This window comes from Diceros bicornis, chromosome 11 (genome assembly GCF_020826845.1).
Source record: "Diceros bicornis minor isolate mBicDic1 chromosome 11, mDicBic1.mat.cur, whole genome shotgun sequence".
Lineage (NCBI taxonomy): Eukaryota > Metazoa > Chordata > Mammalia > Perissodactyla > Rhinocerotidae > Diceros > Diceros bicornis.
In genome coordinates, this window is record NC_080750.1 from 52,327,432 (window position 1) to 52,354,647 (window position 27,216).

At 37.3% G+C, this 27,216-nt stretch overlaps 1 protein-coding gene across 3 annotated transcripts in view; it reads left to right on the forward strand.

The window, feature by feature from the left end:
• The window catches only part of KLHL2 (kelch like family member 2), a 101,062-nt gene that overhangs the window by 66,659 nt on the left and 7,187 nt on the right, over positions 1-27,216 (forward strand). For all 3 annotated transcript variants that reach the window (XM_058550312.1, XM_058550314.1, XM_058550313.1), the window contains 6 exons: positions 9,455-9,564; positions 13,744-13,860; positions 15,358-15,507; positions 20,581-20,698; positions 25,241-25,438; positions 25,857-25,958. In XM_058550312.1, the coding sequence (XP_058406295.1) occupies positions 9,455-9,564; positions 13,744-13,860; positions 15,358-15,507; positions 20,581-20,698; positions 25,241-25,438; positions 25,857-25,958 (795 nt within the window). The remainder of the gene's footprint in view (positions 1-9,454; positions 9,565-13,743; positions 13,861-15,357; positions 15,508-20,580; positions 20,699-25,240; positions 25,439-25,856; positions 25,959-27,216) is intronic.

Sequence of the window (27,216 nt, forward strand, 5' to 3'; positions counted from 1 at the left end):
TAAACAGATAAACAAAATTGGCAAGCCTTTGGCTAGACTAACTAAGAAAATAGAAAACTCTGGTAAATAAAATCAGTAATGAAAGAGGAGACATTACAGTTCATACCACAGAAATACAAAGGATTGTAACAGCCTACTATGAATATTTATTTTTATTTTTTAGTTTTTAATTTATTTTATCCTCCAAAGCCCCAGGAGATAGTTGTATGTCATAGGTGCACATCCTTCTAGTTGCTGTACGTGGGATGCGGCCTCGGCATGGCTGGAGAAGCGGTGCGTCGGTGCGCGCCCAGGATCCGAACCTGGGCCGCCAGCAGCAGAGCTCGACCACTTAACCGCTGAGCCACGGGGCCGGCCCTACTATGAACATTTATATGCCAACATAACCTAGAAGAAATGGATAAATTCCTAGAAACATACAACCTACCAAGAAGAAATATAACCATGAAGAAATATAAAATCTGAACAGACCAATAACAAGAGATTAAATTAGTAATAAAAAACCTTCCAACAAAGAAAAATCCAGGACCATATGTCTTCACTGGTGAATTCTATCAAACATTTAAATAAGAATTAACACTAATGCTTCTCAAACTCTCCCAAAAAACAGAACAGGTGGGAATACTGCTAAACTCATTTTATGAGGCCAGCATTACCCTCATAACAAAGCCAGATAAGGACATTATAAGAAAAGAAAACTACAGGCCAGTATCCCTGATGAATATAGATGCAAAAATCCTCAACAAAATATTAGCAAACTAAATTCAACAGCACATTAAAAGGATTGCATGCCATGATCAAGTGGGATTTATCCCTAGGATTCAGGGGTGGTTCCACATTTGCAAATCAATAAATGTGGTATACACATTAATAGAAGGAAAGATAAAAATCATATGATCATCTTAATAGATGCAGAAAAGCGTTTGACAAAATACAGCATCCTTTCATGAAAAAATTCTCAACAAATTGAGTATAGAAGGAACATAACTTATCATAATAAAGTCCATATATGACAAGCCCGCAGCTAGCATCATATTCAGCAGGGAAATGTTGAAGCTTTTCCTGTAAGAACAGGAACAAGACAAGACAATACAACTCTCAGCACTCCTATTCAGCATAGTACTGGAAGTCTTAGAGAAGTCAAGATAAAGAGGTAAAGGCATCTAATCGGAAAGGAAGAAGTAAAATTATCTTTGTGATGATATCTTATATATAGAAAATCCTAAAGATTCCACCAAGAAAAACGGTTAGAACTAATCAACAAATTCAGTAAAGTTACAGGGGATACAAAATCAGCACACAGATCAGTTGAGTTTTTATACATCAACAATGAAATATCTGAAAAAGAAATAAAACAATCCCATTCACAATAGCATGAAAAACAATAAGATACTTAGGAATGAATTTAATCGAGAAGGTGGTGAAAGAGCTGTACACTGAAAACTATAAGACTGATGAAAGAAATTGAAAAAGACATAAATGAATGGAACGTTATCCCATGTTCATGGATTAGAAGAATTAATATTGTTAAAATGTCCATACTACCCAAAGCTATCTATAGATTCAGTGCAATCCCTGTCAAAATTCCAGTGGTGTTTTTCACACAAATGGAAAAAACAATCCTAAAATTTGTGTGGAACTACGAAAGACCCCAAATAGCCCAAGGAATCCTGAGAAAGAAGAACAAATCTGTAGGCATTGCACTATCTGGTTCAGACTATATTACAAAGCTATAGTAATGAAAACAGGATGGTACTGACATAAAAATAGACAGACGAATGGAACAGAATTGAGAGCCCAGAAATAACCCCCTGCATACACGATCAACAAATATTTGACAAGGGAGCAAAGAATATTCAGTGTGAGAAGTGTAGACTCTTCAGTAAATGATGTTGGAAAAACTGGATAACCACATGCAGAAGAATGAAATTGGACCCCTATCTCACAACACTCACCAAAATTAACTCAAATGGATTAAAGACTTAAACATAAGACCTGAAACTGTAAAACTCCTAAAGGGAAACATAAAGGGTAAGCTCCTTCACATTGATCTTGGTAATGATTTTTCAGATATGACACCAAAAGCAAAAGCAACAAAAGCAAAAATTAATAAGTGGGGCTACATAAAACTAAAAAGCTCGTACACAGCAAAAGAAGCAATCAGCAAAATGAAAAGGCAGCCTACAAAATGGGAGAAATATTTGCAAATTGTATATCTGATAAGGGGTTAATATTCAAAATATATAAGGAACTCATACAATTCAATAGCAAAACATAATTACCATTACTTTTTTGTGGTGAGAATATTTAAGATCTACTCTCTTAGCAACTTTCAACTGTGTAATACAGCATGGTTAATGATAATCATCACGCTGTACATTAGATCCCCGGGACTTACTCATTTTGTAAGTGCAAGTTTGTGCCCTTTGACCAACATATCCCATTTCCCCCACCCCCCAAACCCTGGTAACCACCACTCGGCTCTCTGTTTCTATGAGCTCAGCTTTTCCAGATTTTACCTATAAGTGATATCACATATTATTTGTCTTTCTCTGTCTTCCTTATTTCACTTAGCGTAATGTCCTCATGGTCCATCTATGTTGTCACAAGTGGCAGGATTTCCTTCTCATGGCTGAATAATATTACATTGTGTATGTGAATCTGTATGTGTATATGTTTACTATATATATGTTTTTACCACATCTTCTTTATCCTTTCATCCAAGGATAGATACTTAGGTTGTTTCCATATCTTGGCTATTATTGGTTTCACCAACCACAGATTGAAAGGCCTACGGTGGTTGCATCTGTGCTGAACATGCACAGAGTTTTTTTTCTTGTTATTATTCCCTAAACAATATAGCATAACTATTTACATAGCATTTATATTGTATTGCATATTATAAGTAATCTAGAAATGATTTCAAGTATACAGGAGGATGTGCCTTGGTTATATGCTAATACTACACCATTTTATATAAGGGACTTGAGCATCTGTGGATTTTGGTATGGGAGGGTCCTGGAGCCAATCCTCCTGTGGATGCTGAGGGACCACTGTATGCGTGTGTCTGTGCACGTGGGTGTGTACATGTACACAAATGTGTAATTATTTCTTGTGATAATGAATCTTATCCATTTTGGAACATGACTCTATATATTTCTCACAGTAGTTCCATTCTAGCCCCAAATCAAAATCAGGGTGGTTTGATGGCAACAGTGGAACTGTCATGTTCAGCATAAAGTTTGAGAATGACCATTGTGAAGGTAGTAGATTAAAGAATACTCTAATGTCATTTAGAGAAGAGTCTATTAATATGTTGTGTAGTTGTGCTGTATATATTTTCTTGGCTATTCATTAAAAATATTTCATTAACTGAGTAATAATTAATTCACATCCCTATTCCCAGTTTCCAGTAGTGTTTGTTTACCAGAAGTCACCAAACTGTTTTTCACTAAATCTTTTTTCTTATAGCACAAGGGTTACAAGAGAAGAAATAATAGATGCTTTTGAAAATACTATAATAGGTTTGGATACTATTTTTAATATTTTTAGGTTGATACTAAGTGAATTGGTTAAAGTATTAAGGTTGGTAGAATCATGCGGAGCAAGCACCGGTTGATGAGGAACAAAGGGAACTGCAAACCCTGGCGTCAGAAACATGGTTGGCAGCATCAACTTACAAGCCATTCTGGAAACAGGGAGTGAGGGTTGGGCCAGGGATGGTGGCCCTAATATCCATGAGCCATGCTGGTTTGTGGGATGGAGTCAAGCTATACAAATTGTGTGAGTTGTTGTAGGTAAGTGTGTAGAATCTTCAGTTTGAGTGGGAAAGACTGATAAATGCTCCAGTTAGGTGACATTAAATCAAGAATATTATTCATAGGACAAATTGCGTAGCCAAAGAAGTTCAAAATATCACGCGTGCCTTAGAGTGCCTTACAGTGACTCAGTCAGTTATCTGGTGCATCTGGATCCCCAGGGAGTGTGTTACAGGCAACAATCCTATTAAACTGCCTATTAGTTAGGCAATATTTGAAGAATCAGACAGTATAAATAGAGGAAAGGCAGGCCCTAAAGTAAACTAAGTTATCCCCGATGTTGCCAAATACTGCCCTCCATATTTAGTGATGCTCTTTGTATTTCCCACACCCTTCCCAAAGAAACCTCCATATGGAGGTGTAAACATTAGATACTGAAAGATTTTACTAAGGAGGAGAGGTTGTCCAGATATTAAAGTGGAAAGTATGTGAGAGCTCTAACTATTTAAAAATATGTGTATGTCTACAATGAAAGTTTATTTGACCATTTCTTTCTTTACTTTTCCTTTAGATCAGTTTTTTTGTACTTGGTGTGGGAGGTGGGGTTCTTTTGTTTGATTAACAGCTGTTATGGTTTTAGCAATAAAGTTGTAATAGCTGACTATTTTCCATGCCCTCTTAACCTCCTTTGATACACTAGTAAAGAGTACACAAGGAATTCAGATCCCAAACTTGACTTTGGGCAGAGTTTACTAATGCCCTTATGTCTCAGTTTATGTAATTTCTGATTTAAAAAAATCACCAAGTTTGTTTTTCAGCAAGTCCATTTCTTTGATCTCTGAAGCAGAGGCAGAATAACTTGTGTAGTCGTGATATAGAAAAGTTGTGTTCTCTCTGTTCTGTTGGTTCCCACTGGGGAGGTTTTCCCCCAAATGAAAAGCATAAGGAGGCCAGAAATCTCTTAACTTTGATTCAGATTTAAAATTCACAGAAGCTTGGTGCAAAATCATTATAGACATATGTTTGGAGGTGAAAATTTTTTATGACTAGAAAAAAGAGGTTTGTATTAGCTTCTCTTTTGTTGAGTAGCTACTGTTTATTTCCTAGTTGAATTTCCAAGTTGCTGTATATACATATTTCAAAATTTACATGCTGTTTGCCAAATTTTCATTAAAATGAATTTATTTCTCAACATTTTGGAACTTTTATATAAAGAATCTCTTTATGCTTTTCTTATGTCCCTTCTTTGAAAAGCAAATTACTGGAAAAAGTTTTTCCTTATTTCCTTATGTATAAAACATTTTTGAAATAATTTTTTTATATGAACTTCCTGTGAGGTCAGGAAATAATAGGATTGTATTTTAGATATAAAAAGGACCTTTGTAATTAATCATGATAGTTTCTTAAAAGCCTAACCCTATTAAAAAATTCATTCTAGGTTTTGAAGTACTATTGTGAAGTAATATTGTGCCATAAGGACTGGATATCTCTTAAAAGTCGATATTTAAGTTTAATCTTTAGTTTGTATTTTTTCAATTACCAGTTTGACTTTCCATCAGTTACATGTTTCATTACCAATTTGTCCTTCATGTTGTTCTTTGTTAGTGTGTTCTTTTTTTGTTTTTTTTTTACTGAGGAAGATTTGCCCTGAGCTAACATCTGTTGCCAGTCTTCCTCTATTTTGTATGTGGGTTGCCACCACAGCATGGCTGACAAGTGGTGTAGGTCTGCGCCCGGGATCTGAATCCGAGAACCTGGGCCACTGAAGTGGAGCATGCTGAACTTAACCACTACACCATGGGGCCAGCCCCAGTGCATTCTTTTTTAACTAATAACCTTTGTTAGAGCAGTTGTAGGTGTACAGAAAAATTGAGCAGGAAGTCCAAGTTCAGCCCCCTGTCCCAACAGTTTCCCCTGTTGTTAACATTTTGCATTAGTGTGGTTCATGTGTTACAATATATGAGCCAGTATCGATACATTATTGACTAAAGTCCATAGTGTGTTTTCATGTTCACTCTCTGTTGTTCTTTCTGTGGGTTTTGGCAAACGTGTAATGAGGTGTATTCACCATTATCCTTAAGTGCGGAGATTCTTTCCTCAGCTGTGTCCAGTTTACTAATAAGCTTATCAAAGGCATTCTTCATTTCTGTTACAGTGTTTTTGACCTCTAGCATTTTATTTACTTATTTATTTTGGTTCTTTCTTAGGATTTCCATCTCTGTTTACATTGCTCATCTATTCTTGCATGCTGTATACTCTATCCATGAGAGTCCTTAGCATATTAATCATAGTTGTTTAAGTTGTGTTTTGAATTCCTTCTGGTATTTCCAGCATCTCTGCCATATCTGGTTCTGATGCTTGTTCTGTCTCTTCAAATTGTGTTTTTTGCCTTTTGGAATACCTTGTAATTTTTTCTTGATAGCTGGATGTGATGTACCCAGTGAAAGGAACTGTTGTAATAGGGCTTTAGTAATATGGTGGAGAGGTGTAGGGGTGGGGAAGCATTCTCTAGTCCTACAATTAGGTCTCAGTTTATTAGTGAGCCTGTGCCTCTGGACTGTGAACTTCACAAGTATTTCCTAGGTCTTTCTCCTTCCTTAGGTGGGACAGGATGGCAAGAGTGGGCTGAAGGTGGGTACTTCCCTTCCTCAGGTCAGTTAGGCTCTGATAATACCCCAGCAGGTGAGGCTCTGGTTAACTAGTTTTTCCTGAGGGCAGGCCTTGTTAAGAACAGAGTACTCTGGGTATTTCAAAATGTTCCATTTCTCCTCCAGAAGCCCGAGGGGATTTTTCTCTGATATTTGCTGTGGAAACCTGGTTGAGCTCCTGGAGGTAAATTTTGAAATATTGTGGGGGTCCCCCTAGAGTTTTTAACTCTCAGAGTTGTCCACACTGAGCCTCCAGCAGTTTGTGAATTACAGTTCAGGTTTTCCTCCTCCAGGTCCCCCTGCAGTTTCTGCTCCCAAGTTTCTGCTCCAGGAAGCCACTACTCGCTGTATTCACCTATTGATGTCTCCAGTCTTGAGGACAGTGGTTTGCCCTGTGTCCTCACCTCTCTTATGGATCCTAGAAGAGTTGTTGTTTTTTCAGTGTGTTCAGCTTTTTATTTGTTAGGACAGAGTGTCGACTTCCAAGCTCCTTACTTGCGCAGCCAGAAACTGGAAGTCTGTATTGACTGTTTACAAAATAGTTTCACTGCCCTAAAAATCCCCTGTGCTGTACCTATTCATCTCTCTCATCTCCTCCCTTCCCCCAGCAAACTCCTGGCAACTACTGATCTTTTTAGTATCTCCATAGTTTTGCCTTTTCCAGAATGTCGTATAGTCGGGATTCTGCAGTATATAGCCTTTTCAGATTGGCTTCTTTCACTTAGTAGTATGCATTTAAGGTTCCTTCATGTCTTTTCATGGCTTGAGAGCTCATTTCATTTTATCACTGAGGAATATTCCATTGTATGGTTGTACCACAGTTTGTTTATCCATTCACTTATTGAAGGACATCTTGGTTGCTTCAAAGTTTTGGCAATTATAAATAAAGCTGCTATAATATGTGTAGGTTTTTATGTGGACATAGAAATTTGTGTAAATACCAAGGAGTGTGATTGCTGAGTCATATGGTAAGAGTATTTTTAGTTGTGGAAGAAACTACCCCGTTGTCTCCCCACCAGCAATGAGTGAGTGTTCCTGTTGCTCTGCATCCTTTTCAGCATTTGATGTTGTCATTATTTTGGATTTTAACCATTCTGATAGGTATGTAGTGGTATCTCATTGATGTGTTAATAATGCAGTTCCCTAATGATGTATGTTGTTGAGCATCTTTTCATATGCTTATTTGCCATGTATATGTCTTTTTGGTGAGGTGTCTGTTCAGATCCTCTGCCCATTTTTAGATTGGGTTGTTTATTTTCTTATTGTGGAACTTTTTTGGATACCAGTCCTTTATTAGAGACGTGTTTTGCAAAAATTTTCTCCCAATCTGTGGCTTATCTTTTCATTTCTTATAAGTGTTGTTTCCAGAGCAGAACTTTTTAAGGAAGTCCAACTTACTGGTTTTTTCTTTCATGGATCATGCTTTTGGTGTTCTCTCTAAAAAATCATCACCAACCCCAAGGTCGCCTAGATTTTTCTCCTATGTTATCTTTGAGGAGTTTTGTAGTTGTGTGTTTTACATTTAGGTCTGTGGTCCATTTTGAGTTAATTTCTGTGAAGGAGGTAAGGTCTGTGTCTAGATTTATTTTTTTGCATGTGGATGTCCAGTAGTTCCAACTCCATTTGTTGAAAAGACTTTCCTTTCTCTATTGAGTTGTCTTTGTTCCTTTGTCAAAGATCAGTTGACTGTGTTTGTCTGGGTCTATTTTTGGGCTCTCTATTCTGTTCCGTTGATCTTTTTGTCTTTTTCATTATTTTTCATTTTTATCTTCATTTTCATATTTATTTCAGTGCAGTACGTTGCTTGACCAAGACTTTGAGTTTCAAAAAATTGTATGTCTGTGGGATTTTTCTAAATCTAATCATTTTATAATTATCCTAGAGCTGCTTGTTATTTCTAAAGTCATCTTGTGACGAACCTTTTGTAAAGTGAATAGTTACTCATAGGGCTTATGTAAATGCAGATTTTATTTTTCAAGTGTTTCTGGAAGGGAAGCCAACTAATCTTTTGTATGGTATGTTGAAACATACTTGAAATGATTCCTTTATTTCGCCTTAGAAAAGCCTTTTAAAAAAAATTGCTATTAGAATATGATTAATTGTAAAGATCTAGAAAATAGCTAGATTTCCTGGCAAATTTTTACTTGAGAACTTAGGGATCACAATGCAGTAAGAGCTAAATTATTGAATCCTTACTTTCTATCACACGCAGTTGTAGGTGCTTTATAAACCGTTAGTTTATTTAAGCCTCACAACAATTTTATTAGGTAAAGTGTTTTTATTGTTCCCATTTTATAGATAAGGAAACCAAGGCTTAGAGAAATTACTTAACTTCCCCAAAGTTTTACGGGCTATCACATGGCAAAGCTGGGATTTGACCCCTGAATGTCTGACTCCAAAGCCCAAACCACCGCATTTCCTTGTGAGCTCATACTTGATAAACAAGAGCTGGGTTTTCAGGAAAGGTTACTTTGTAAATGATTAGTTTTTTTTTTTTTTTTTTGTGAGGAATATCAGCCCTGAGCTAACATCCATGCTAATCCTCTCTTTTTTTTTGCTGAGGAAGACCAGCTCTGAGCTAATCTATTGCCAATCCTCCTCCTTTTTTCTCCCCAAAGCCCCAGTAGATAGTTGTATGTCATAGTCGCACATCCTTTTAGTTGCTGTATGTGGGACGCGGCCTCAGCATGGCCGGAGAAGCACTGCGTCCATGCGCGCCCGGAATCCGAACCTGGGCCGCCAGTGGTGGAGCGCACACTTAACCGCTGAGCCACGGGGCCGGCCCTGATTAGGTTTTTTTAAGTTTTAAGGTCATTGGTTATACTAATAGGTTTTTTTTCCCCCTTTAGAGGAGTATATTTGGAAGTGGAAGACCACTTCCCCAGGTGAGCTTGTTTGGGCATGTCTTGTTAGTTCTTGCCTTGAGGAAGTACAGTTAATTTTCTCATTCTTAGGTTAGATTAAGAAAAACCCCTCTTTTTTAAGCAGTTTGAAACTATGATAATGGAATGTTGATGTTAATGGATTTTCTTTTTAACCTCCAAACAGAGCAACATTTTGCAGATGTCGTACTTAGTGAAGAATTTCTCAATCTCGGCATTGAACAAGTGTGCAGCTTAATATCAAGTGACAAACTTACCATTTCCTCAGAAGAGAAGGTAAGTGTACTTTTCTTTTCCCAGTGTACAGTGATGTAGTATTTTTCCTTTCTTTACTTCACGTTGTTTTGTAGCTTTGTGATCCCATATGCCTAGTGACAGCCGGTAATCTTTGATCTTCAAGTTAAGACTAGTTGACTTGTTGATTGTCTATGTAAATTACTGTTTTTTCACTCCTTAGGAGGTTCCCTAAGTTGTTAGATGAGTTGTGTACTTGACCCCCCAGCAAGAGCTTACAACATTAAACTGTCTGAAGCAAGTGCCCTTTGGGGCTGGATTTCTTCCCACAGCCAGATGCTTATAAGAATTGTGATCTAAATGCAATATTTCTCAGACCAAAGTGATTTCACCATCATGTCAGTTGGAAGAAGTTTCCCAGGGGGCAAAGTTTAGCTGGTTCCAGACTGAACATCCTTGATTGTCCTCTTCCTTTACATTTGTCCCCTGCTGCTTACCCCCCACCCCTGCCGGTGCTTCCTTCCTCCCTCCCAGAGCGCTGTGCCACTGCTGCAGCTGCGTGTAGCCTCTGTCTCTCCACGTTTTGGCTTGCCCTTCTCACCCACCTACACCTTTCGTGTAGTTGGAGGGAGAAGCTTTGCTTAGTGGGTTTCTTCCTTTGGGGGGGTTTCGTAGCCCGTAGGAGTCAGGGCTCAGAAGCTTGTGAACATGCTGCATTTGGAGGAAGTGAAACTTGAGTTTTTCCTTTGTGTGCTTTGCATTTAAAATTGTGTAAACTTGCATTCTATTCCCAAGGATATTCATTCTGTTTGAGAGTAGAAAGACATATTTACTCTAATATTTACCATATGAAAAAATATGTGAAAGTAGTTGTGAGATGTATAATCTTAGCACTTCAGAAATATAGAGAAGAGAGAGGCATTACTATTCACGTTTAATAGACATGTATTGAGTGCCTGCCAGGAATCAGACACCGCCATGGAGTCCTAGATATAAGAAGATTAACGAAATCGAATTCTTTACTCGAAACTACAGGGAGAACCAGTGGGGTAAATAAATGATTACAGAATGCTTTAGAGGGTACTGTAGGAGCATTCAGTCTTTCCTGGGATGGCAATGGGAGTTCAGCTTAGCTCGGATGTATGACCCAAGTTTTTAAAAATGAGTATGAAGTTTGCCAGGGAACTAGGGTTGAGTGAGAATGGGAAGGGTGCTCCAGGTAGAGGGAACAGAATAAGCAAATGTAAAGAGCAGTGAACGAATAATTGCATTCAGTTGGTTCAGTATGATTAGAGTTTAGAATATGTTTGGCCGAGTGGTAGGAGAAAAGATGGGAAGATGACATAATAAAATGTCTTCTCAGCCATATTAAAGACAATTGACTTTATCCTGGTGGTGAAGAGCCTTTAAAGGATTTTAAATGGTAGAAGAATGCCATGATAATACCTGCATTTTAGAAATGTTGTTAAGGCTGTTCTGGTTTTCTACTGCTACATAACAAGCCACCTGAAAATGTAGTGACATAAAATAATAACCATTTTATTATGTTTGCAGTTTTGTGGGTAGAATTCATGTAGGGTGTATAGGGCCAGCTCGTCTCTGCTCTACAATGTCTGGGACTTCAGCTAGGGTAGCTTCAGTGGCTGGAGATAGCTGGCATGGTTCTACTAGAGCCATATATCTGGGGCTTCAGTCCTTCTGCATGTGGCATCTTGTGTGTCTGGAATATCCAAGATGGCTCCTTCATACACTTGTCTGGCTCCTGGGATGGGGGTTGGTGGTATCTCTCTCTCCCTCTCCCCCGCCCCTCTTCCACCCCTCCTCTTCTCTTCCCCTCTGGGGCTAGCTTCGGTTTCTCATAGTATGGTGATCTCAAGTAGTCAGACTTCTTACATGATATCTGGCTTCCCTCAAATGAGCATTTTAAGAGGCCAGAGTGGAAGCTGAAAGGCTTCTTATGACCCAGCTCAGAAGTCACACAGCACTACAGCCACCACATTCTATTGGTTACACAGGGCCAGCTTAGATTCCCTGTGGCAGGTTACTTCATGAGGTATGGATATTGGGAGATGTGGTTTACTAGGGGACCATCTTTGGAGACCAGCTGTCACAGTGGTGGTGTGCAGAATGGACCAAAAGTGGAATGAGGGTCAGATAGGAGGATGGTGAAGTCACCCAGTGAGCAATAGGAGCTGATATAAGATGGTAGAAATGGAGGAAGAGAAGGTAGAGCCGAGAAACAGTAGATAGAATTGACAGGATCTTCTTTATCCTTAGCACCTGGTACCTAGAGGTAGTTGGTAAATACTTGTTGATGGCTTGAATTAAAGAGACATGTTAATTATAATGTAGATTATTTTTAGTTTCTTGCTCTATTCCTGCATCAAAATAACCTGATTTTTGCTTCCAATAATCCATTTACATATCATCAAACATTTTCTACAAACCCTTTAAAGATTATTGGGTTATATATTCATTAGTCTCGAAGGATATTATGTGGTCAGATACAGTCTTCATATTAGCTTATTGGCTTTCTCATAGGTATGTATATGTTGTCAGTTGTAATGCCCTTATTATTTAGTTTTTTTAAAAAAATTCAAAATATTACATTTTAATATATTCTATTATTGTAAAAAAAGGGAGTTAATTTATTCTGCAGACCCTCGATTTAGAAATGTATGGTCCAACATTTGTTTGTAAACTGAAAGAAAAGGCCAAGAATGAGTTATTCATAAGGGTACATGATTTGCATTCCAGAATATTACTTTGCTTTATTATTTTCGGTGTTTTATTCCAAAGGGACTTGAAATTTAAATCTAGGTAAGTAGAACCAAATTTGATTTGGAAAGGTTATCAACAGTGAATTAGATTATATATCATCAGATTATCACAGCTACCACTCAAGTTCAAAAAGATTAGATAATGTACTTGGTGAAATGCTTAGTAAATACCAAATGAAAAGTACTTACTAATTACATAAAAGTACTTATGAAATTAAAAGTAGAAACTACCAGGGGCTGGCCCAGTGGCATAGTGGTTAAGTTTGTGCTCTCTGCTTTGGCGACCCGGAGTTCGCAGGTTCAGATCCCGGGTGTGGACTTATGCACTGCTTATCAAGCCATGCTGTAGCAGGCGTCCCACATATAAAGTAGAAGAAGATGGGCATGGATGTTAGCCCAGGGCCAATCTTCCTCAGCAAAAAGAGGAGGATTAGCAACAGATGTTAGCTTAGGGCTAATCTTCTTCACCAAAAAAAATGAAAGTAGAACTACCATGTGATCCAGCAATCCCACTTCTGGGTATATATCCAAAGAAATGGAAATGAAAACTGTAGAGATATCTGTCTCCCATGTTCATTGCAGCATTATTCACAACAGCCAAGATTTGGAAAGAACCTAGTGCCTGTCAACGGATGAATGGATAAAGAAGATGTGGTATATATTTATGTACATATGTATATATTATGTACATATATATATACACACAATGGAATGTTATTGAACCATGAGAAAGAAGGAAATACTGCCTTTTGTGACAACATAGATGGACCTTGAGAGCATTATGCTAAGTGAAATAAATCAGACAAAGAAAGATAAATACTGTATAATATCACTTATGTGGAATCTAACTAAATAAGCCGAACTCATAGAGGAGAGTGGTGGTTACAAGGGATTAGGGAGTGGGGGACGTAGGAGTATGTTGGTCAAAGTGTACAAACTTCCAGTTATAAGATGAATACATTCTGGGGATTTAATGTACAACATGGTGATTATAGTTAACAATACTGTATTGTATACTTGAAAGTTGCTAAGAGAGTATATCCTAAATGTTTTCACCACAAAAAAGAAATGGTAATTATGTGACGTGATGGAGGTGTTAACTAAAGATACGATGGTAATCATTTTGCGGTATGTAAATATATCGGATCAACACATTGTACACCTTAAACTTACACAATGTTATCTGTAAATTGTATCTCAAGCTGGAAAAAAATGAAGTACTTACCAAATACCAGATGAAAAAAAAAAAGAAAGAAAGAAATGGAATGAATGGCTTTTTAAGAACGTCACAAGTTAGGATTTTAAAAAAATTTGAGCCATGGATTAAACTTGGGTGTCTTAGCAAGAGTTGTGTATAAAACATAGTCTCATCATATTTTATTTAGATGCTTTAGTACATAACTTATTACTTATTTTTCTTTTCACCATATTTTTTTGTAAGGTATTTGAAGCAGTAATAGCTTGGGTGAACCATGACAAGGATGTAAGGCAAGAATTTATGGCTCGGCTGATGGAACATGTACGGTTACCATTGCTTCCTCGAGAATATTTAGTTCAGGTAAAAGCAAATGCAAAACACACGAATGCATGTAGCACTGTGTCACTGGGCTTATGATATGTAGATCCCTGTTACAAAGTAGTGAGAGCTATGGAATACAGATCCATGGGGCGCAGGACAGAGGACAGTCAAGGCACCTGCAGTCCTTGGCAGCTGCTCCCTCTTAGGCTACTCCCCATTCTTAGAAATTTGCTTCCCCCTATTTCAGATTTGGGTAAGCAAGTACTAGAACTTATCAAAGCGGTATTTGTGGTCATTTCAGTATGTGTAAATAAATGAACCTGTGAGGGCTGGCCTGGTGGCGCAAACGGTTAAGTGCGCACGCTCTGCTGTGGCGGCCCAGGGTTCGCCGGTTCAGATCCTGGGCACGCACCGACGTACTGCCTGTGGAGCCATGCTGTGGCAGCGTCCCATATAAAGTAGAGGAAGATGGGCACGGATGTTAGCTCAGGGCCAGTCTTCCTCAGAAAAAAGAGGAGGATTGGCATCAGATGTTAGCTCAGGGCTGATCTTCCTCACAAAAAATAAAAATAAAAAATAAATGCACCTGTGGCTCTATGTCACTCCTCTGCATCTTCTCTGCTTTCCTTTTCATAGCCTCTTGGGATTGCCCTACAGAAATGGAATTTTGACGTCCTATCTAAATACTTTGTAATTCTATTTCAGAATTTCACAGTGGCATGCATTTGGTTTCTGTCTTTATTTCCAAGCTATGGGAAACTGAGTTACTTAAAATAAATAGGAATTAATGGATCTTCAGTAGTGTCTGAATAATTTTAAATTTACTTTTTTATTATTAGCATCCTATTAGGAACATTTCAACATTTTTGTAATTGAAACTATCTAAGGAAACATTTCTTTATTAAGAGATTAGATCTGAGCATTTTAGGATTTTTCAAAGCCTCATTATTTGTTATCATCTGTATAATCATTGGTATTCTGCTCTTAAGAAAATGAACAGAAAAAACCTGTTCTGCGTTTGAGGTCAGGGATAGCAAGGACAAGAATTATTTGTGGTGTAGGGACACTGTTACAAAGTATTTTGAATCCCTTTTCTAGATATTTTATTTGCTGCCTTGTGTTTGAAAAATGTGTCTTTAATTTATTAGTATTGCCTACCCCACCTGAAGGACTCATTATCTAAATTTTTTTTCTTGCTTTACTTACCGTTTGGCTTGATGTTTAAAGATAAGAGATGGGTGAATACAATACTACCTAAAGATTATTCTATCGCTGACGTTGAAGTATATAATTTTCATTGCAGTTCTTCTCGTTACTGCTTATATATATATTTTTCTCTGCAGACCAGATACTTGAGCATTTTTTGCTTCATTTATTTTTCTCTTAGTGATATTTACAAACTTTCCTCTGTTAATTTGCAGACTGAACTGGAGAGGCTAGTTATTGCTTTTTTCCTCCTCTTTACTTCTGTTTCTTTGTCAGTTTTATCATGAAATAACTGTCCTCTCATGAGGTGTGTCTGGTTTCGTCTTACAGAGGGTTGAAGAGGAGGCACTGGTCAAGAACAGCAGTGCGTGCAAAGATTACCTCATTGAAGCTATGAAGTATCATTTGCTGCCAACAGAGCAGCGTATATTAATGAAGAGTGTCCGGACCCGACTGAGGACACCCATGAACCTTCCCAAAGTAGGATCTGTTGTTCATACTTGTTATTACCTCATCTGAAAGCCCCTTAGTGAGGCTGTTAACAGTTTTACTCATCTGAATTTCCATGCTTTATTGTTTTGGTTTCCCTGCAACAGAAAATGTGCCTAGGAATTCATTGTGGTGTATGTAATTCAACTTCTCGATTGATTTTGTCTGTGGAGAGTGGGGATTGTTTAATCCTTATAAACTGCATGACGTCACTCTTCTGGAACAGAAGGCAACTGGTTTTTGTCCCTTCTGAGTTTTATTAGCTCTGGTTATTTTAAAAAGGAAAATCAGACTAGGAAAGATTTCTCTGTGTGCTACATGTTTAGATAATAACTGAAAACGGAGTAGTTTCGCAGAATTACATATTAGAGCTAAGGATGATAACTGGCTTGTTCAGTTCATTTCCTGCCTCTTCCCTTTTGAACACTATTTGATGGTTTACCCACACATCATATGTAGCCATTTCAGTGTAGATTTCCCATATGTCTTCCCAGATCTCCAATGTTCATATTTTCCGGTGTGAAAGTTCATATTCTATCTTTATCTTTTTAGTTGAAGCCATTCATGTTTTACTGATTTAATTTTCCTTACAGAGTAACCCCTCATTTCTGTCTCTCTGTTTGCAATTCCTTCTGCTCTGTTTGCATCTTTATGGTATTAGACGACCAACACCTTAAGCACCATTTTGTGTATGGTCTGATACGAATGATCCAAAATAAAATGCTTTTATTTGCATATTTATTTTTAGCTCTTGTGTGTGTTTGGGGCAGTGATGGATTAAGAAATAAGAATCTGTTATCCATTGTTTTCTTATATCATCTTTAGTTATTACTCTATCCTTTCCATTAAATTATGTGTTTTCAATTCTTTAACTTTAATGCTTTTATTTAGTGTTTTTTCAAGTTTTATTTTTGGAGTCTACATTTTTAATTGCTTCAAATCTGTATTGGTATTGTTTTTCTGTTTTGCCCAGTGTTAACAACGGTTCTCAATTTAGAACCAACTGTGGATTTTGCCAGTGTGCGACTTACTCCTTTTTTTCTAGATCATTAGTAAATAATTTAGAATGGACCTCAGCACTTTCCCTGGTGACACTTCGTTAGAAATACTCACTGACGTTGTCCATTTGTAGAAAATTTCAGACCATATGATTATGCTTATTACCTAAGCCAAAAATAAGTAATTTGGCGTATAACATCTGATGAGATTTGGGATCAGATAGATTCAAATTTGGCATGATTTTTTTAAACATCTTTCTGCGTGTAACTAATCATTTTGTTGGCTTCTAGAAGTTCAAATGCTTTTCTCGACATAGTCTAAATTTTTACTGAGAATTATTATCACTTAAAAGGTATTTACAAGGCATTCACTTCCTATCCTGTTTTGAAAATTGGTATTTGCCTTTTTTAAATTTTCTGATCTCTCCTCAGTTCTCCAAGATTTTTCAAAAATAATTGTAAGTGGCTCAGTAAGTACATTAGCTAGTTCCCTTAACACCTTAGTATGCATGCCATCTGGGTCTGCTGATTTTATAAATGTTTACATTTTCCAAATACCCTTTTACCTGCTTTTATAAGTAGCCATCTTTATAAGTCTTCATTACTTCATATTTGTCCATATTATTTGGTGTCAGTTTTTGTTCTTACAAAAAAATAGATTTATAAAGTGTTCCTAGTCTTAGCTCATTTAAACTACCATTTCTTTTATGCTAGTCTTTTCAGCTTCCTTCTGAATAGTTTTATCTTTAACACTTTTTAAACAGTTCACATTTGTAAAAGATCTCTTCTTAACTTATTTATTCCCTCTTCTGGCATCTTTAGCTTTGCTGTCTTGAGCTATGCTGCAGAGACCTTTAGAGTGAAAACTAATTCTTTTCTAATTTCTGGAATAAACCTGTCACTTTTGAAAACCTTGTGAAAAGTTCTTAGTAAAATCCTATCAAGTATTTTATTTTCTCTTTTGTAGTGTTGTGATCATCTGTTCAGTTGATATTGTTTCTGGGCTTCTCTGGTTGTGACTTTGGAGTGGCCCTTCTAACTGTATTGTACTTGGGATTTCTTAATTCTTTAGCCTTTGTTTTGTGGTGTGTATGCTGATCTATGAAGGTTCTGTTGATTCTGCTCTATCAGGGTGGCTAGGGAGGAGAGGCAGCAGACATGGCAGATAGCAGTGAGCTACACTGTTGCTTTGACTTTGCATTTGCGTGGTCCCTTCTCAAAGTTTATTTATCTACACATATTTTTGAAAAGGCTCTTGTGTCGGGTGCTCTTTCAACGGCACTGTTTGTCATTTTAGAGTGGTTATAGTCAAGATTAATTCTAAGTGTGTAGGCAAGAATAAGGCAAAGATAAATTTCTCATGCTCACATATTTCATAGTAATGATGTGCTTTATGAAAACAATGATATGTGACATGAGACAAAATGTGTTAGTAGTGCTGAGGAAAGTATTGTAATGTTTTGATAACATTTCTACCACGACAGTTTCTTAGTACTTTTTTATTAGGCTCTGATTCTGTGGACTCATACAAATTTGCATGCATTATTCTTTTTATATCTCAAACATTAGTTTTGCATCTTCAGTAAACAGCACTGGGATTGTGGAAGCCACTTTGATTTGGACATCATAACGAAAAACTATATATTTTGTTGCTGTACTTTATTGTTAGCCTCTTTTTCTCTTTGGAATCTGCAGTTTTACAAATGCTATCATGTTATTTCTGTGTATATATTTTTCTATATTTTACCCAAGATATTTGTTGAGATTTCCAATTGGAAAATTATAAAACTTGATTTCTCAGGAGGCAGCTTTTTAATAAATATTTAAAAGGTGAAAAAAAAGAAAGAACGAAGTTTAGTTGACCTACACTTCAGGATGGTCACTTGAATTAGTTTAACTCCTATCCTTTGCCTTAAGTATGTCACATTTAACTTTTCCATTCAAAAGATCTTCCCAGTTTTCTATTCTTTTCCATTAGCGTAATTAGTATGATGTTTCTCAAATGAGGTCAGGTGTCTTTTACAAATAACTGGGGTGTCAGAGTCGTGAGCACCTCTTTTGGTGACAGTAGCACCGTCTCTTGATCTCTTACAAATATCCCTGCTCTCTTGTCTTCCCATTGTACGTTCTTCCTTGTCTCCATTATCTCTGATTCCTGGAGTCCCAAATTTTCACCCTGTTTTTCTTCTCTTGGGTGAGGAAAGGACAGATATTACTGCCATTCTCTGTACTCAGTAGAATGTTTTCCCTTCCATCCTCGTTTTGATGTGCAGAAGTGAACAGTTACATGGAAATCATGAGATTCAAAGTTTGAGAATAATGAAATCTAATAAACCAGTATTGTTTCTCGAGGAGTGTTTGAAAAGTGCTCCCTTCAGATATTTTTTTTTAATTAATCTTCATCAGAGATGTTAACCAAGCCTCTTTCAGCTGTTGTCTAACTGCTAGGCAGAGTTTAGAAGTTTAAATACAGATCAATCTTTTATAAATCCCTAGATACAGGGTTGATATTACTGTCTATTCCACCTGTATAATTTTACAACCTTGCCCCCATCCCCTTTGTTTTCTTTGGTGATAAGAGGGGAGGGTATTGGATATTTTCTTTCTTAATTCTTCCTTTTATTTATTTGCATTTAACACTAGAAGAGTAGCAGATCTGAAAAAGTAATCGTATAATTGGTCTATGTTCAGTCTTCTTTTTAAGACCTTTAAAGTTACTTCTACTTCCAGTTAATAAATTACTAAAATAAGCTTCTTTTTGGAAACTTGGGATTTACTCTGATTCAAGAGTCGTGTTTTCTATGTACCCATCTTTCTAAGGTTCTAAGTACAGGTAGGTCATTGCTCAGTCAAGGTTGCAAACCTCCCCTTTTTGTATATGTGAGTCATTCCATCTTCTGTTTGTTTTGATTTTTTGTTTCTTTTGAACATCTGTTTTTCCTATCATCATCTCATCTTTCCCCCAAGGTCTTTGTCATTCTTTACCGTTTTCCATACACGACGTCATTAACTTTTATGTTTTTCTGATTTGACGGCTGTGTTTTCAGTGTTGCCAGAGAGTGCCCGTTTGGACTCAGTCAAAGATAAACACATTGACCGATAAATTCCATCTGTCTCTAAAGGTTCTACCCCCTCCAGGAAGCTTTCACTAAATTATGACATTATATTTTCTGATCAGCAGTAGCAATTAACGTCTATACTAATCACATAGCTTTTTGGTCATATATAATTGCATACTGTTCTTGAATTACTTCATGGGTCTTGTCTCCTTAGTGAGATCTGTAAGTTCTTGAAGGGTAGAGACCATGTCTTATATTTCTTATGTGTAACACCTAGCACAGTTCTGGCCAAATACAGATGATACTTAGTAAATAGTTGTTGGATTGAGTCAAATTGAAGAAATTTATAGACCTCATTTATTCTCAGCACTAGACTATTGTGCATTTATTTCTTGTGATTCCTAGTATCTCCATTATCTGTCCTATTAGGTTGTTTTATTTATGGGGCATCAAGGGAGCTCTCTTTACTTGAGATCCAGGAATCTGTGCTCTCTTGTGAACTCCAATTCATTTGCTCCTCCTTTTTAATAGGATGTTTTTTTCTTCTTCCATCTTTCCTTTAATACCTTATTGTCCTTTTCACCTCACCTCCCCGCTAACATTAAAATTTCACTTCTATCTGCTCTCCTAGATTGTGGAGATCCAATCCCTGGTCATTATAGAGCCAGGATCCAGTTTATAGCAAGCCCTATGACATACTGCAGCCTTGCCAGTGCTGACTGCCTGCTGTTTTTTGGCTTAAATACTGCTTTTGCTTGAAGGATCAGAAACTTATTTTAGTTTCTGAAATCCTTATTTTGGACTAAATGTGCTAGATGATAGAATTGTAGTTCTAACATGTGCCCCCTTTGTTGATGTTTATTAAATGTTGATTAGGTGGTTGTTTCCCCAGCTCACCCTCCCATCTTCATTCTAACACTCTCCACGTCAGTGTCTTTGTAAGACATTTTAAATTCCTGACTGTGCAATAGTTGTTCGTTCAAGTGCTTACATTTCTGCCCTTCCAGTTGATGGTGGTGGTTGGGGGCCAAGCACCAAAGGCTATCCGAAGCGTGGAATGCTACGACTTTAAAGAAGAGCGTTGGCACCAAGTAGCAGAGTTGCCTTCCAGGAGATGCAGGGCAGGTAAGCATGATGCTCTATGGTCAGTTCCCCACTGCTGGGTCATTGGGAGCTTCTCTCTCAGGTCTTCTTTTATTAATTAGAAGAATCTTTAGCGGAAAAGCTTTGATTAAAATAGCTGTGTGGTTAAATAATGATTCATGAATCTCGTACAAGTCACAAGACATTGATGGGAGTAGCTGCTCTGCCTTCATCTTGACGTAGCTTTTGGATTCTCTAGTAGCAGGTGGAGGAGCTAGCGATTTGCTGGATATTTTCTTAGTTACCTTTGCTGAAGTGTTGAGAAAGAATATTTAAGTTGGGATCCTGACTCCTAGGAGATTTCCTGACTTAGCTATAAGCTACAGTTGCCTTCTGCTAGGCATCCCTTTTACAAACATTTGTTGAAATAGACCTTATTTGGTCAAAACTGCAATGGGAGAAGGCAGTTGCAAACTCTAAGGATTCATCCTGGGACTCACACGTGGATCCATAATTCATAGCTCCCATAGCAAAATGAGTTCTAAGTGCAATGGAACATTTCTATCATGGTAGCACTTTAACAGTACATCTTGGAGAGTGTTACATATCAGCATAGAGTTACTTCATTTTTTAAGAGCTGTCTAATATTTTTTGGGGGGGAGTCTGGATGTAGTATAATTTTTACTAGTTTTTAATTGAATGTTAAAATTGTTTTTAATATTATGTTATAAACAATGCTATAGTGAATTCCGTATACATACATCATTGTATACATATGCTAATATATTTTAGTTGGATAAAACTTTAGAACTGGGATTACTGATTCAAAGGGTATCTTAAGGGGATACACCAATTACTGCTTTCACTACCAGTAAAATATGAAGGTACCAGTTTCCCTATATTCCTGATAACACCTTGTAATTGATTATTTTGAGTTTTGCCAATCTGGTCAGTGAAAAATGCTGTCTCATCTCACTTTGTATGTCTTTTATTATGAAGAAAGTTAAACATCTTTCTGAATTGTCAGTTCATGATTTTTGCCATTTTTTATTATAGTGTTTTATTGATTTGACAGATATATTTATATGTTAAGGAAAGTAGCCTTTTTGTCTGTCATAATGTGGTGTGAATATTTATTTGTATTAATCTTGTATCTTTTGATTTTACTTGTGTTATTTTTGCCTTGTAAAAGTTTTACCTTTTTATGCAGTCCTGTACATCAGTTTTGTCTTTGGACTTAAGAATTTGTTTCCTATGTAGAAAAGCCTTACTCCAAAATTATTTGTGTGTGTGTACACACATACCTATGTTTTTTAAAAACGTTCTATGTTGAAATAATTTAACACTTACAGAAGAGTTGCAAAGATAGTACAATGAGTTCTGGTATATTCTTCCCCTAATATTAATATCTTACATAACTGTGATATAATTATCAAAACTAAGAAATTAGCATTGATACATTACCATTAACTAAATTACAGACTTCGTTCATATGTTACCAATTTTTCCATTAATGTCCTTATTCTGTTTCAGGATCTCACATTGCATTTCATTGTCATATTTTCTTAGTCTCTTCTATCTGTGACAGTTCCCTTAGTCTTCCTTGTCTTTCATGCCTTTGATTCTTTTGAAGAGTACTTGGTCACGTGTTTTGAAGAATCTCTCTCAATTTTGGGTTTGATGTTTTCTCATGATTAGATTGAGGCTATTATGATTATTTCTGGTGACGTTAACCTTGATCACTTGGTTAAGGTGGTGTCTTCTAGGTTTCACCCCTGGAACAAAATTGTATTTTTTTTTTTTTAATTTTATTTATTTATTTATTTTTCCCCCAAAGCCCCAGTAGATAGTTGTGTGTCATAGTTGCACATCCTTCTAGTTGCTGTATGTGGGACACGGCCTCAGCATGGCTGGAGAAGCAGCGCGTCGGTGCGCGCCCGGGATCCGAACCCCGGGCTGCCTGCATCAGAGCGCACGCACTTAACCGCTAAGCCACGGGGCCAGCCCACAAAATTGTATTTTAAAAATATGAACTTTTCTAGTACCTTTACAGTTTTAGTTTTTATACTAATATCAAAAACATTTGGGCTTTCTTTTGATATGGGAAGTAAAGTGTGGATTTTGTATTTTTAATGACTAGCCATTTGTCCTAACACCTTTTATCGACTAATCTACCTGTCTCTGCTCATTTGAAATGCGGCCTTTATCATGTACTAAATTTCTACATTTAGATGGTTTTATTCTAAATTTTCTGTTCTATTCTATTGATTTGTCTTGCCTCATGCATCAAAACAGAACAGTTTTAATTACTGTGCTTTATAATATGTTTTAATACGCGATAGGACTAGTTAAAGGACTAGGGATAGAACCCATGTCTTCTTTTATGTCCTCTAGTAGATTTTTAACATTTTCTTCACATGGTTCTGTATGTTTCTTGGCAAGTTTATTCTTAGGTATTTTATCTTTACTGTTACTGTTGGGAATGGAATCTTCCATGATATTTATAACTGGTTTCTTAATTCATATCTGATTCCTGGTAGTTTCCTTTTCATTACACCAGAAGTCATTAGATTGGGTCCATTCCAGAGTGTACTGTTCATGAGTAAATTTTCCTTCATTGTGCTCTCATCCCCCTATCTCCTTCAGATTAGAGCTGATGCCCTTTAACTGTGTAATCTTGGCCAGTCTACTCAGACTTCTGGGTGCTTTGGTTCCCTGTAACTTTGGGGAAGTTATCAGTTCTTTTAGTTCAACCCTCTCTGCCCAGAGTGTTTGGGAGAAATCTCACCTTATAGACTGATAGTTGATCACAGACTGATTCATTTATTTTTTTCTTCCTTGTCTCCTGAAATACCCTAATACTTGGTAAGCATACTATACTGTGACTACGAGATGATAGATTTTTGTTGTGTTTGTAGAGAAAAGAAAACGAACATTGCAATGGCCCAAATTCCCACGGTGAACATTCCCTAGTGTTACTTATGATTTTGGATACAGGACATTTTCATGCTGAAATATGTGCCTGCTTTGTCACTGCTCACTGGCCCCCAGGCCCTCCCAAGAAATCTACCACATTCGCTTCTATCGGGGATGCTCAGGAAATCTAGTGGTTACCCTTAATCATTTGCTGGTTCTCTGCCTATTTAAATTCTTCATTCTTACAGCTCTCCTCAGACACTCTGGATTTACCAGCTCGTAGCTTAAGTATTTGTTTCCTGATTGAATCAGGGACTGAAAAATCATTCCTTTCCTTGACGGGGAGCTGCCAACACAGGCAGCTTCATTTGAACTGTAAAGAGTCTTGATGCCATATGAAGGACTACACATCCATATATATTTTGGGGGCTGAGGGGATACAGCATCAGAGGGTGAGATGGGGGTAGTGGTGCACGCCTCACCTGATAACATCGTATAAATGCTGAGCTAGTCAAACACTTGAGCTGGTGATTCCTGTTCTCCCTGCTGGGATTCCGAAAATCGTGCGGCACAGTGTGTGCCCTCAAGCTGGGGCAATGACATAAACACTATAGGATTTAAGAACAACAAAAAGTTGAACAATTGAAAGCAATGATATTGCAGACTATGTAAGATTTATTAACCTTAAAATAGGTGTTATTTGCTATAGGGGTTCAGGAGCTAGAGGTAATCGTTTCAGGCTAAAGCGGTTCAGGGAAGGCATCAGAGAAAGTGTGGAACTTTCATTGGGGCTTGAAACTTGAGGAAAGCAGAGTGGATGGTGAGAGGAGCTTCTCATATCAGAACAACAGCATGAAAAAGCTCAGAAAAGTAGAAAGGTAGTTGAAACCTAGAGTCTAGCAATCTAGTTTCTCTGTCCAGGGATCCCCTAACATCTCATTAGCTCAGGGGTCAGCAAACTTTTTCTTAAAGGATAAGAGAGTCAGTATTTTAGCCTTTGTGGGTTATATGGTCTCTGTCACAACTACTCAAGTGCCACTCTAGTGCGAAAGCAACCATAGACACTACATAAATGAATGGGTGGGCGGGCATATGTTCCAATAAAACTTTATTTATGGATGCTGAAATTTGAATTTCATATAATTTTTCTATGTCATGAAATATTCTTGATCTTTTATTTGTTTTTCAACCATTTAAAAATGTAAAAACCATTCTTAGCTCATGGATTCTACAAAAATAGCCACTGCAATTTACCTACCCCTTAGTGGTTTAGCCCACTAACATGATCAACTAAGAGCACATTATGCAAATTAAGTATAAACCTATAGATTAGAAAATCCAAAATTGAAAGCCATGGGAGATATATATAGGTTCAACTAGTTAGAAAGTATTGGCTTATTATTTAAGTCTGTAAATAAGTATTTGAAAAAGCCAAGAGTCAAAATAGTACGTCACCCTGTGCCACTGTGTTTTTTAACCTTAGAAAGGAGGACAATGTAGTCTTTGTATATTCTTGTTAATAAATAGTGTTGCCTACGACCTATTTAGTCAGGATTCTCCTAAGAGTAACCTATATTCTGACAACAGCTGTAGACTTATGGAAAGCAGTCTTTAGATAGCGGTGGTGGTTCAGTCATATATTCATCAGCTGCTGAATTGTTTTTGCAGGAATGGTCTACATGGCTGGGCTCGTTTTTGCTGTTGGTGGCTTTAATGGCTCCTTAAGAGTCCGCACTGTAGATTCCTATGACCCTGTGAAGGATCAGTGGACCAGCGTTGCTAACATGCGAGACCGGAGAAGCACTTTGGGGGCTGCTGTTTTAAATGGATTGTTATATGCTGTAGGAGGCTTCGATGGGAGTACAGGTAATTTTCTTTTCATCGTTTTTACATAGCTGTTAGAATTAATATATTAATCACATTTATGGAACAAATTTTTGCAAAATTAGGAGATACTTGAGTGTTTTAACAAGTATAAAGATAAGTTAAAAAATTCCATCCAGATGTAAGTGCTAAGTATATTTCTTTCTCATCCATCAGTATCAATCATCTTACCAAGTTTAAAAAGCTAATAAATGTCAGTGGCTTGGGTATGAGCCCTCTTGAAAAGAAGCTATTTCTGTTTATCATGTAATTGATATGTTTACATTCCATCATTTTCGCCTTTTAATGTTAGCCCAATTTAACATACCTGAAGTGTTTTTCCCTAGTAATGTATATAAAAGGACAATTACCTTAAATTTTTTCTAGAGGAGGAAATGAAGAGCATTGTACTTTATTATAGGTTTATCATCTGTGGAAGCATATAACATAAAGTCTAACGAGTGGTTTCACGTGGCTCCAATGAACACGAGGAGGAGCAGTGTTGGCGTCGGTGTTGTTGGAGGTGGGTGCTCACAGTTCTTTCAGGTGAACATTTCCAGGTACATACGGCTTCTTGATTGTTAGGAGTGTGTCTTCCAATAATCTAAACACTGGTTTTCTAAATAGGCCGGCAGATGACATTTAAAAAGGGAAAGTAGTAGTTACTATAAAATTTTAGTTATCCTCTTTTAAAAATTAGCTTTCTAGGGGCCGGCCCGGTGGCGCAAGCGGTTAAGTGCGCGCGCTCCGCTGCGGCGGCCCGGGGTTCGCTGGTTCGGATCCCGGGCACGCACCGACGCACTGCTTGGTAAGCCATGCTGTGGCGGTGTCCCATATAAATTGGAGGAAGATAGCCCAGGGCCGTCTTCCTCAGCAAAAAAAGAGGAGGATTGGTGGATGTTAGCTCAGGGCTGATCTCCTCACAAAAAAAAAAAAAAAAAAAAAAAAATTAGCTTTCTATATAAACTGACCTATATAAGGCCCCTTCTCCCATTCTGCCACTCTCCCTCTCTCCCTCATTCTCTCCCTCCCCTTTCTCTCTCTCTCTCTCTCTCTGTAACCTATATAGAGCTGTTATCTGATCTTATTACAGTTATTTGGGGAACAAATCATATGGCATATATGCAAGATTTTATATCTGGAGAAAGGCTCTTTAACATTTAAGGAATGGGTTGCTACAGTTACTTATTTTTATCCTACTTTGTCCCCCAACAGAGCTTAAGAAAAGCTATAAGTTGGTATGATTTTTTTTTTGTTTGTTTGTGCAGATTTGTGGGTTCCCACCCCTCCCCCACTGTGGGTATAATTCTCTGCACTTTTTTTTTAAAAGCTTTATTGAGAGATAATTCACACACCATACATGTCACCCATTTAAAGTGTACAATTCAATGTGCATCTATCACCATAATTCATTCTAGAACATTTTTATTACCCCAAGAACCAGCCTCGCTCCCCTTCAGCTGTCAACCCCATCCTCCCCAGCCCTCAGCAACCACTACTCTACTTTCTCTCTCTATATAAATTGCCCACTTCTGAACACTTCATATTAATGAATCATACAGTATGTGGTCTTTTGTGATTGGCTTCTTTGACTATAATGAGTGTATTTTCTGTTCTATCAGTCAGATTATTGATGAAAATGTTAATATCATTATATATACCCTGCAGATCTTCGTACTGTGATTTGGTAACTCCACTTATCACCATTAGGCAAGATCTTAATAGTTCATAAAAATCAGTAACACTTGAAAGGGAAACTCTGCTACCATGGAGGAAAATAT